General features: G+C 35.8%; 1 protein-coding gene across 1 annotated transcript; it reads right to left on the bottom strand.

Moving 5' to 3' along the window:
* Positions 1 to 4,174: 4,174 nt before the first annotated feature.
* LOC126728877 (serine/threonine-protein phosphatase 7 long form homolog) lies at positions 4,175 to 4,807 on the bottom strand. Its single transcript, XM_050434631.1, has one exon. The coding sequence runs from the start codon at positions 4,805 to 4,807 to the stop codon at positions 4,175 to 4,177; it is 633 nt and encodes a 210-aa protein (XP_050290588.1).
* Between the last annotated feature and the right edge of the window lie 8,038 nt (positions 4,808 to 12,845).

The raw sequence follows: 12,845 nt of genomic DNA, 5'->3' as shown, positions 1-12,845 counted from the left end.
CATAAATTTTAGATTGCTAGAAACTCACCAATTAAGAAAATAAATCATAGAAATCAAGAACGGATTACAAACAATCCAATCATTTTTATTTTTATTTTCTTGATAAGTACAAAATTCGCTTGATAGGGAGTACAAAGGAAAGAATTATGAAGACAATAAACTATAAATACAATTGATAAAAAGGAAAGAAAATATATTATCTAATTTAGAAAAAGAAAAATTATTAATACTATTAGTAGAGTGATTTCTAATTTTATGCCAAGTGCTACTGATTGGCATGGCATTTTCAGATAATAATCCAATTTTCAAACTCATCTCCCAAATAGGCTCTAGCTCAAGAACACCATGAGGGTACGGTAGTGTAAATAATATTAGAACCAACCTATTACTCAAGTAGTTAATTTTCCAGACTTTATCTGATTCCAGTTTTCTTTTGAATAGGAAAACCCTATTTACATGCTTCAAACCCCAATTTGAAATGCAAAGAATAACTTTGAAGAAAAAGACCACAGTTTTACCTGAAACAACTGAGCCATAAGATTAGAATCACTTCGAATATGCTGCTGGAAAGCTCCAGGGTTCACAGCAGACCCATCTGGATTGAAGCTCAAATTATTGGTAGGTGCACTAAAATAATTTCAAATAATAAGAGTCAGAAAAAAGCTTTAGATTCCTGTTTAGTACATAACAATTATTGAGATAAAATTACAAAAGTTATCTTAGTGTGCTTCATCATGAGACAGTGATTTGCTTTTACATGGGATCTAAAATGTGCATAGGGAATAAGTGGAACATTTTCAGAAAAAAACTCAATCTAACATCTCAAGTCACCATACTGTAATTTGCAGACTGGATTGCCGAGTATTAGCTCTACATAATCTTGGCATCCCTTAAATTCCTCATAATCATGGAAATTAAAAATAATTTTTTAGAGCACAAAAGATTGTGTCTGAAGTTATTCTATCAACCCATCCTACAAGCATCAATTCCATTACTTCATTAATATGTAAAACCAAAATATCTCGTCATATAATCAAGGACAACTGACTTCAAACTGAAAAAGAAAATGCAAGAGGAAAATCGGCTGTGTTTCTCAATGACATAGACAAGACATAGGACATCAGCTACCAAGATTGTTAAAACCAGCAGCATATGACATTTTAATCCTCTATCTGCCTCTAGGACATATGCTCATGCATATTTTGTGGTGGAATTTAATGACAGGATCATACTTATTTGTAACAGGAGGCCAGATCTCTAGGCCAACAACTGATTGCGAAGGAGTTCATGGGATCAAAATTTGTTTTTCTTTCTCCCTTTCCAATTGGCTAGGCAGTTTTAAACTTTAACATAAACAGCTCTAGGACAGACAAATTGAAAGAACAGAATACACACTATGAGAACAAAAATTATTAAATTTATGTACAAGTTTAATAAAGCATTTGTAATGATTCTGAAGAGAACTAACTTGATTGACATAATGAATAAGCATTCAGCACATTTGTTTGAACCATGTATGTGCATATTGGTACTTGAAATCTGTTCCCATGGTCCACATAATATGATTTGAGCAAGTAATGTTAGCCTGAAAAACTCAAAAGATGTATTATCAATAAGCCACAACAGATTTGAATTCTTTCTTGTACAAAATTATTGGCAGCAATGGCACAAAGGAAAAGAATACGAAATCTTACATAATGTGTTCCTCCTTCAAATTCAAATTTCAACACACTCACACCAACAATCTGATATGTTAACTTAGGTTGCATTGAAGAGAATCTATTGCAGATTAAAAAAAAGTTAGAGAATGTCTAGAAACTGATGGCATCTTAAAGCACCTTCGTTTGTATCATAAAAAGACATATGTAGAAGAGATTTGTCTTAAATACTAGTATATCAAGTCATAAGCCACGTTCATAAGTAGCCAATTCGAGAATATCAAGTCCAATGATTCATCAGAATTTTACCTCTTTAACAAACCTCTTCTTCAAGGTTCACCAATTTTGAGTTTTTTAACCCTTGTGTAATGTTTGGGCGGGGGAGGAGGCTACGGGGCATCATCCTTGGGCTCATCATCATGCTGCAAATTCCATTAGATGGATGCAATCAATATTCGGTGTAATGATAAGAATAAAGTGAACTACAAAATATATCATTACATTGTAATTAATGTTATCATACCATAGAGTTGCCTCGGTGTCCTATTTTGTGTCCACCTATCCCACAAGTGGGCGCTCTTCTAGTGCGTTGCAGTCTACCTCGTGGGGGTGAAGGCTGATGAGGCGGATGCTCGTCTGGTACATCAGTATGTGGCTATAGAGTGTCAATCCCAACTGGAGGTCCTAGAGGGTCGGACGAGGATGATGATGCTCTGTGTAGAAGCCAAGAGTGGGTGCACTGGAGTTGGTGGGTGGGTACGAGGGTGTCTCGGGGAGTATAGGAGGGGTCAAATTTTGATCAATATCGAGATCAAAATTGGGCTGCGAAGGTAGGGTGGGTGAAGGGACCTCGAGCTGAAGAGATGCATCTACCATGGGTGCAGGGACCTCGGACTGAAGAGATGCATCTGGGATGGGTGGAGGGACCTCGGGCTGAGGAGATGCATACGGGATGGGTGCAGGCATCTTAGGACTAGTTACAACCCGAGGGGTTGTTGCACGCTGACCACGGCCCCTGGCTGCACTTGTGCTTAGGCTTGCTGTAGTAGGCCGACCACGGCCCCTAGCTGCACTTGTGCTTGGGCTTGTTGTAGTAGGCCGACCACGACCCCTAGCTGCACTTGTGCTTGAGCTTGTTGTAATAGGTCGACCACAGCCCCTAGCTGCACTTGTGCTTGGGCTTGCAATAGCATGCTGACCACGGGTCGGTGTACTTACGGATGGTGCGCTTATGCTTGGGGTTGCAGTAGCTGCTGGTTCAGTCTAATGCCCATTGTTTGCCTGCCTATTTGCTGCAGGACCACCACCAAGCCCAGCCACATTATTTAGGACGCGTCGGACATGGTGTGAGCTCGGCTGCATTCAGGAAGCATCTCCAACAGCGCTAAATGGCTTTCAATCTGAAATAGAGAAAGAACCAGTACAATTAGATTTGAGACATTTATGTATCAATTAATGAATGGATAATATAGTACTTATTAATCTACTCAAATACTCAACTAAAAACTAACAGTTTTATTAGAATACTATATGTAACAGAAAGTCTTTAATTGGATGTTAGTCAAATCAAACCAGATTTGCTGAAAAAAGAAATCAATTGATTCTACGTTCGTACATGTACTAAAGAAATCGAAGCAGGCAATAAAATCTAATTAGAACACATTACCATTATATCTAATTCAGCGCTGTTGTGGTCGACATACTTTCGAGTGACCAGACGGTACCAGCGGTAATAGGCATGATCGCGAGGCATCTCACCAGTCTGAGGAGGTGCATGACAAAGTTGTTGTTGTCTCATATCCCATGAAAGGATATACGGTCCATGCTCCTCCCTCCAATTCTTTTCCATCTTCCCACGTAAGTCAATTCTATGCAGTCTATCATCGTACCCAACATCGTCAGGCGGCTCCTACGCCAACCCAAACTGTCGAAGGACACGGTCCAGGTGGTGTCTCTCTACTATGCAAAAACACACAAGCGGAACCCTTGCTGTCCACGTATCCCTCCCTACAACGCAGAACTAAGGAAGGTGGCCAAAGTCTGCCTCGTATGGCTGCCACACAATCTACAATAGAAACAAAAAACAATTATCATAACATCTTAAAATGTGAAACAAGGGAGAATACATAGATAAAGGAAAAAACAAAAATTAAAACAGAAGCTATGTTAAAGGATGAAGCAATCATATTCTTAAGGAAAATTAACATAACCAAACAGAATTTTTGAATATTATTACCTAGTTTGGCTGCATTCTAACTAATTGCTCGCAATAGTGGATCAAGGCTGTGTTGGATGGCCTACTCTTCGGGCTTGGCACTCGCACCCGCCTACAGTTACGAGTGAATAACATAAGATAAGATAATACCACTTAGTTAGTAAGAAGAGTACATTGCATAACACACTAAATATCAGGAAAATACTTACTTAAATGCAAGTGGAGCATTTGGCCATGGGCCATAATCACATCCAGGTGGGGGCTCTATCCTCAGGCACAAGAATGGCAACCTTGCCCATGCCTAATACTGGACCAAGGTGCACGCCCCACCAATTTGCGATGCCCCTTTCTCGCTTGCCCGACACAACTCTCTGTACAACCAAGCCAAGCAACCACTACCCCAACTATACTGTGGCGGATCATGAAGGTTTCGCAAGAACTCCAAAAACATTAGATGCACCTTATCTCTCGACTTGTCCATGAAAAGCTTATCCCCTAATAGTGCTAAAATATAGCACCGGGCATACTGCTGTATCTGAATCTCTGTTGCGTCATAAGGCAGTGGCTTTGCAATGGCGTCAATAAGGCGGCTGATGAGAATTCTTTGCCCCACCAAAGTTTTGTTGTCATTCGCCGGAGTAAAACCAAGCAACTCCATGCGCAGTTGACTCCAATCCCCATCCACCACGGCAGTCGGCCCAACCAAGACCTTACTGTCTATAGGAAGTCTGAAAATGACCTCCACATTTTGTAGGGTGATTGACATCTCACCATGTGGAAGATGGAACGTATGAGTCTCTGGCCGCCATTGCTCAACTAGGGCCGATATTAGGCAATGATCTATCTCTCTGGAAGGAGCCCTAAACAATCCTTCCAGCCTTACCAACTTGATAATGTCAATCACCCGATTATCTTGCATCTGAATGTGTGCCATCTCCTTAGTGCGACCATGGCATGTAAGTGGGCCCGGGTCCTAAAAAATCGATACAAAATTATCGTGGTTGTTAGAACTAGATATACAACTTTGAAAGAACTTGCTAACTAAAAGTCAAAGACAAGGTAAAAATTAAAGCGGTTGTTAGAAGATATTTCACCTCGCCATTCCAAATGTCCTTTGATCGATGATATCGTTGTCGCGTCAACAATGACTGATTTTGGGTACCAGGGTGCACGATCTCTAGCTCCTCATCGATCCGAGGCTCCATACTGCAAAGAGTATAGACAATTAAAAAGGTTATGAAAACCCCAATTTTTCTATGCCAATGTCTGATAAGACTACATATATTTTCATTCCATCACCTTCAAAATTATATATATATATATATATATATATATATATATATATATATATATATATACAAGGTTAAAATGACAGTTAAACATTACAAGTGCATACAAACTAGATAAGAACATGTAGGTAAATAAAAGTTTACACTTGTTGGAACCATAAATTTGAAGTGAATAGAAAGAGTTACAGAAACATTCAAGCTTCAAGAGCATCAGCGAAATGTGACCAACTAACCATGCAAGAGGATGGCCCTTAACAGAAAATTTTTAGGCCTTCTACATTCCTATTCTAAACTTATTTTTGTAAGTAAATAAGATTATATTTTTTAACATTATTCTTTCTTTTGTGCATTTCCTAACTCCTTTCAATCTCTACATTGGTTGCCACCAAACATTCATAGGCCACAAGACCATTTTTATATTCTTCCAAGTGCATAAATTAGCTACCAAAAGTAATTTTCAATCATATTTTAGATATCAACTTGCACACAGATCAAATATTTAATTTTTCTAACAAGTAAATGTGATCAAATCCAAAGTTCTATTGGCCACCAAAGTTCCTCCATTAATCTTTCATGTACTCTGACTAAAATAAAGATGATTTTCACAGTAAATTTCATGGTAGTTTCCACTAAAGGAAACCACTATATTCAATATTCCAATTCAGATTATTGAATAATTTGGTTTTACTCAAATAAACCATACAGCTTGATGTTATTTTTTATTTTTATTTTTTGAAGGTAAAACAAATAAATAACAGCTTGATGTTAGTCCAAAGACACAAGTTTGTACAACCTAATTTTACTACCCCAAATAAAGTCACTAAACCCAATTAAAAGCCCAAATTACCCAAATATACACCCACAGACCCACTAACAACTAAACCCATTCAAGGAATCCACAACAAGCTCTCTCTTCTTCTTTTTCTCACTTTTCTTCCTTTTCTGTGTACAATGTGCACTTGCTCAAACACACAAGCATATCCCCATAAAATATTTTTGTGATTTTAAAAATCCCAACTATTGAACAAGAATCCAACATATTTTTGGACAGTCATCTTTAGTTCAGTTACTAAATCCAAGAACAAGAATCCAAATTTAGAAATCACAAACAAAAGCCAAGATCCAAAAGCCAAAATCAAAAACAAATTCAGCCATTAATACCCCCATATAGCAACCACCACAATTGAAGAAGCCCAAAAAGGAAATCACCAAGGCATATTCAGCTACTAAATTTAACAACCCAGAAAGCAACCCATCACCACAAATTCAATTCAGCCACTAATTCCCAAAACCCAAACAAAAACACAAAAGACAAAGTTCAGCCACTAAACTGAGCTACAAAAACCCAAAATTTCAAGAACCCAAAACAGAAAAGAACTTAAATTTACAATAACCCATCACACAAATCCAAAAAAGCATAAAGAAAAAAGAAAAGAAAAAGAGAACCCAGAACTTGAAAAGAGAGAGTACGAATAGTGGGCTACGAACGGCTTGAGAGTGAGTGAGTGAGTGAGTGACTTTGAGAGGGCGGAGTTTGAGAGTGAGTTTGAAAGGGTTCGTGTTTAGGTGTTTGAACTTTGAGGATTTTGTAATGAGCCGTTTGAAAGTGCTTTGGATTTGTGTTTTAATGGTGGGCAGAATTCGAGTCTTATAAACTCGATTTTACGTGGCTCCACATGGAAAATTTGTCCACGTAAGGGTATTACCAAAACAACGAACTTGAGCTTTAGAAACTCGAGTTCTAATTAAATCTCGAGTTTTAAAAACTCAAGATGCTAGTTTCACACATACTTTCAAAACCGGGCAACTAAGGAAATTGTTAGAAATCCTTTGTTATTTGGAAAGGGTGTTTGAATGGGCATCGTGCATTGCGGTGATGTAATCCTTTTATGTTTTCTATGATGGAGTTCCTAGATTCTTTACGCTCCTGCCATTGATACAACAGCTTTGATGATCTTTTTACTTCTATGTTTCCTTATTTCCCTTTGTTGTCATTTTCTCTTTGTGTACTACCTATTTTTTTAGCCTTTTAAGGAATTGCACTTATTTATAAAAATAAATAAACAAAACAGAACAAGAAGGAATATTTCCTAATGCTATCATCCAATCTTACGTATCTTGTAACAAAGATTGTTCGATCTTATGGAATGACCACTCAATCCATCAAAAATTCTCCTAATTCACACATGCCAAAGAGTCCACAAGATGCACGAAGGAGTTGCATTTTTAGCTTTAAACACAATGACAATATTGATAATTTTTTAACTTACCATTTACTTTATTTAAAAAGTCAATAATACATGAGGATTTGCACTTTGTTTAATGATATGTACTTCTCTTTTTTATAGTTGGTATGGGCAAGAGTCTTATATTGAAATCTTCCCTAGAATTCATATTTGTAATTTGTGTCTGATAATTTCCTTTGTTCATTCCATGTAGGTTGTCCGCTGGGGGCGTTCTATCTATGCAAATATTCAAAAATTCATCCAGTTCCAGCTTACGGTTAATGGTGCAGCTCTTACAATTAATGTTGTAGCAGCAGTGTCCTCTGGTGAAGTTCCTTTAAATGAAGTGGAGGTTTCGCTTCTCTCTCTCTCTCTCTCCAGAAGATGGGCGAATTTAAAATAATTTGTTATGACCTCGTTTTGTAGTAGACCTTATGTCACATATGTTGGAACGTTCTCAAATTTGATACATGTGGGTAGGACTAAGAATCATGCAATAGAAGGTCCAAAATATCCACAATTGTCAATATTTTGGGTGTGGGCTTTTAAGAAAATGTTTCTCATGAATTATTTTCTATAAACTGACAAAACATTCATGGATTTTCTACTACTGCATTATTGATGCATAATCATGGGGTTTTAACACTCAATCAGTCCCTTCATTGTGAAAAATTATCTTATGAGATTGTGTTATAAGACATTCCTCTCACAACATATGTGGGTCAGAGAGATGTCTTATGAGACCATCTCATGAGATACCTTCTCCTTCATTACTGCATTTTCTCTACTATAAGATGATTTCTTAATCTTATTGCATTGATGTAAAAGGGATGGAACAGTTGACATTTTAAATTTATTTTAAATTTGTTTATGTTACCCAAACCCTTCCTAGATGAAGGCAAATGTTTCTGGATCTTTCTAGGTGAAAATGATAAAGTTTTGTGAAAATTATTTGAGCATCAAGAATTTTTTTCTTCTCTGGGAGAAGTTTTGAACCATCACTCAAATATTTGAAAAGATTAGGACTCAGTATTTTATGGGTTGTCTATGCCATCAAGGCATTGGATTAATTATTTGCTAGCAGTTGGGAAATTTTAGGAATATAGCATTTAACTGTCCCTTATTGTTAGCGAATGTGAAGTTGATGTTTATGTCTTCTTGGTACAGATTCTATGGGTTAACCTTATCATGGACACTCTTGGAGCACTTGCTTTGGCTACAGAACCACCAATAAACCACTCTACGTATAGAACACCAGTTGGCCGAAGGTTTACACCATTGATCCCTGTTGATTGTGCAGTATCATATTTGCATTCAATGCTCTTCAAGTTTTGTAGTATGCTTTCACTCAATGGTACACTTTATGGCCATTAGCTTTATTTTTTATAGATGTAGGTTGCTCTTATACCCATCAGGGTGAGCCAAGTGGCTGAAGGCTTGGGATGAGCTGTAAACCTAGACATCTTGGGTTCAATCCCCACTAAGAGTACTCTTGGATTACTTGATACACGATTCTGTTGGATGGGGTCGTGTATCCGTGGTTTACTCTTGAAGGGTGGATCCAAAGGGTTTTGCCTTGGTGAGGTTCCATGTCATCAACAAAGAAAAAGAAAAATGTAGGATGCTCTTATTGCGTCTTGTTTGTTTTTGTTTATACTCTATTAAATACTATGTATTGATACTTTTCTGGGCTCAACTCACCTCCCATTCTCTCCATTTTGTGGTCCAAAATATGCATATTATCATAACTTGGTAAATAGAGAAGCACATCTTCTTTCCTGGCCAAATATGTTAGGCTCCAGTTCTTTCAAATTTCCCCATGAAAATATTGTACCCATTGATCCTCTACAACCTTTTTGAACCTAAACAACTCTCATATTGACCAAAATGTTTCTTCCCTTTATAGTAGTGCCATTTTCTACTTCAAAATTTTCTTTGTCAAACCCTTGTTTTGTTAGGTCTGAAAGAGCAATATGTTCTATAATCTCTATTACTCTTTACAATTCCTTCCATTTTGGGTTAATGGAAGCCATTATTAGACATTGTCTATGTTGAATCTCTTCCTCTTGGTTGCAGAAATAATGCTTGACTAACTTTTGGGAAATTGAAAATTGGTTATTTTGGGTGCAATTTACAAACCAATGAACCACAACATGCTTTAGTTTTTTTTTAATTGTTTTTTTAGGGTTGGGGGGGGGGGGGGGGGGGGCAATAGAGGTCATGTGAAGTGCATGAGGGGTGGACAATGTGGAGGGGCATGAGAAAGAGAGGGTTATGCAGAGTAGTCAGCATGCAGTACGTTCTTGTGGCAGCAGAGATGGTGATTGGGTTAGAGGAGGTGGGAGAGACCGAGTTTAAAGAGAAAGGGAAGCTCAAAATTAATTTTCATCTTCTAATTTGAACAGTTGTTATTTTGTGCTATGGATGGGAGAGAATGAGGATAAAGTGAAAAAGAGTGAGCCAAGCTCTACGTTTCTTACAAATATTTTCAATTATTGTGATTTCTTTTGCGATCTTGGTTTATATTATGTTTGTTTTGAACTATGTGATAATCGAAGGTCATACTCAGTACACAAACCTCCCATTTTGCGGGCTCTAAAAGCAGTCATGATAAGTAGTCTTATCTCCAATTTATTGGAGAGGTTAATTCTTGGAATCAAACCTACGACTTATCACTTGACAAGACCATTCCTCTAAATTCAGTTTCAATTGGTACCTAGAGGAAAAAGGAAGTTATAGTTGATTTTTCTTTAGGAATGTGTTATGACCTAGGTGTTGGATAAATTATTTGAATTTAGTTTAGTAATAGAATAAGGCTTCTTAGATAGATCAATATTGTTATTTATTTGTATTCAAATTAATTCCTATGTTTTAAGATTGTTCCTATATTTAAGAAATAGTTCCTATGTTGTACGATTTGTTGATGAGGTTATATCATCTTAGCTATTTATGTACGTTAAATGCATTAATGATAATTGAACAGAAAATTAACTCAAAAAGTCTATTCTCTCTCAAGTTCAAAAGATTAGTCATCTCAAATTAACTATTTGTATATTTAGTAAACTATCCTGGTTCACAACAGAAAGACACTGTAGTTGAATCATCCTGCAAAATGTTTGGCTTTACAAATAGCCATGAAGGGTTCCTCTCCAACGAGAGGGGTGATGAGTAGCTATCTATATAAAAGCTTTGAAAGCCTCATTCTGTTTTTATTTTTTATTTATTTTTTACTTTGCTTTTCTTGACCCATTTTAAGTAATGCTTATTTTTCATCATTCTCTGCTTAATGTTCTTCCCTTTTATGTTTGTCCATTTTTTAGCTTCACATATCAATAATATATTCAATATTAAGGGTTTTGTGTGTGTGTGATTGAATCACTTTTTGACTGATATTATATGACGTGGATTTATGATTTCATGGCTGTTCTCTTAGAACTCTAGCAATTAGGAATATAAAAAGTACATATTTTAAATCCTTAAATATTATTTTATTTATTTTACCATTTTATTTTACAATTAACTCAACATCTTTTTATTTTATATACAAATCAATAAAATAATATAAATTATACAACTAATTAATATAAAAATATTTATTACTCCCTTCTCTCCCATCTCTCTGTTCTACCCAGGAACTCTTGACCCACTGCTACACGCCAACATCACCCACAAGTAGAAAAAGTCTGGGAGGTTTTAACATATGAAAAAAGAAGTAATATTACAAGAGATCCATAACAGAAATTTATTAAATTTTCTTCTACTTTAATTTTTTCTTTCTTTCTTTCTTTTATGACGAAATGCGTAATGTATCAGACTCCAGTATACACTGATGTCATTGAGTTTCTATTACAAATCAAGTTTCTGGAATTCTATTACCAAGATTACAGTGGTTTGCCTCATCAAAGTTATTCTCTTTCAAAAAACAAACAGCTATATTTGAGAAGACAAAATTGAACAACTGAACCACAAAAAAAAAAAAAAAAAAAAAAAAAAAAAAAAAAAAAACCACGCCATCACCGTGCTGCCTGATCCGGCCAACCAACAGCCATCCAACCACCGATCCGGCCAACCCACAGCCACCCAAACACAAGAAGAGAGGAGAGAACAGAGGAGATAGAGAGCAGAAAGAAAGAGTCAGAGAAATAGGAGAGAGGGACAGAGAAAGAGAGAGTACCGTGATTGATGAGAGAGAGAGAAAGAGGATATTTTTTATTAAAATAATATATATATATATATATATATATATATATTTTCCATCCCACGCACCAGTTGGGATACGTTTAGTACACTGAATGAGGATTATGATAGGAATTGTAATCTTTATTACTAGAAATAAAATGTATTGTAATGTAATTACTAAACCTATTCATTAGTTTGGTTGTGAGTTATAACATTAGAATGAAACTTAACATTTATTTTAGGAAATTCCTTACTTATACAATTATATCTCCTTAAAAATTGTTATTTTTAAATTTAAGAGAGATATGTGTTATTTTTTATGATTTTTTATTTTTATAATTGTTTTAAAATTATTGCCTTTATTAAGGAATAACTAATATAACCTTTTAAAGATGAATAGTTATTCCTCATTTTGAAGAATAGCTATTCATAAGGAATGATTATTCCTTATAATAAAAACATAACCAAACTAAAAAAAAACTAAACCATAGGAATGATTATTACATTACAACGCCTATTACAGTTTATCAAACATGCCCTTGGTTCTATATTTGAGAATCAACTGTTCATGGGTTGTAAAAAAATATGGATTCCCACCCCGGATGCAAGGGATATTTAACTTGTTGGTGGCTAAAATAGCAACCGGAGGATTTTTATACCTCCAAGGGATTTAAAAACTGGCATTTAAACCCATGTGACTTTAAATGCTAATGCTCTTAGGGAGCCTCTTATAACAAATATAATGTGGAGGAACTTCCTCATAAGGTACCTCTTCTGTTCGAAGTAGTTTTTGTTGCTTGTTGGAATGTATAATTAAAGCAAATGGGCATCTAGCTTTATGGATTGTTGCCATATTATTCATAAACTTGTTTTTGCAGGCTGTTTATCAATTAGCTGTCCTCTGCCAAGTAAGTAGGCGATTTAATGAAGCTAGTAAATACCAACTTTATGAGTCTGCTTTTAAGTAAAACCATCAGCTTCAATATTTGTCATTTCAATTTCATAAGAGATTATACTTATCAAAAAAAAAAAAAAGTCATAAGAGATTAGGATAAAATAGGATATGCATCATATTGGTTATGGTTTCGTGTGTGAGAAATGCCAGTTGAAGCTTGAAACACCCATTACCATTGAATAAAAAATCTTCAAATAACTTTAAGCTGATTTTCACTGTCTCTTTTTTAAAAAAAGATTTTAGGAGTAGGTGTTTCATTTATTTCAATTCCTACAGAACATTAGATTTGTTTGAACATGGCCAATGAACTTCACCTAAAATGGT

This window comes from Quercus robur, chromosome 5 (assembly GCF_932294415.1).
Source record: "Quercus robur chromosome 5, dhQueRobu3.1, whole genome shotgun sequence".
NCBI classification, from domain to species: Eukaryota; Viridiplantae; Streptophyta; class Magnoliopsida; order Fagales; family Fagaceae; genus Quercus; species Quercus robur.
This window is presented reverse-complemented; position numbering and strand designations above follow the sequence as displayed.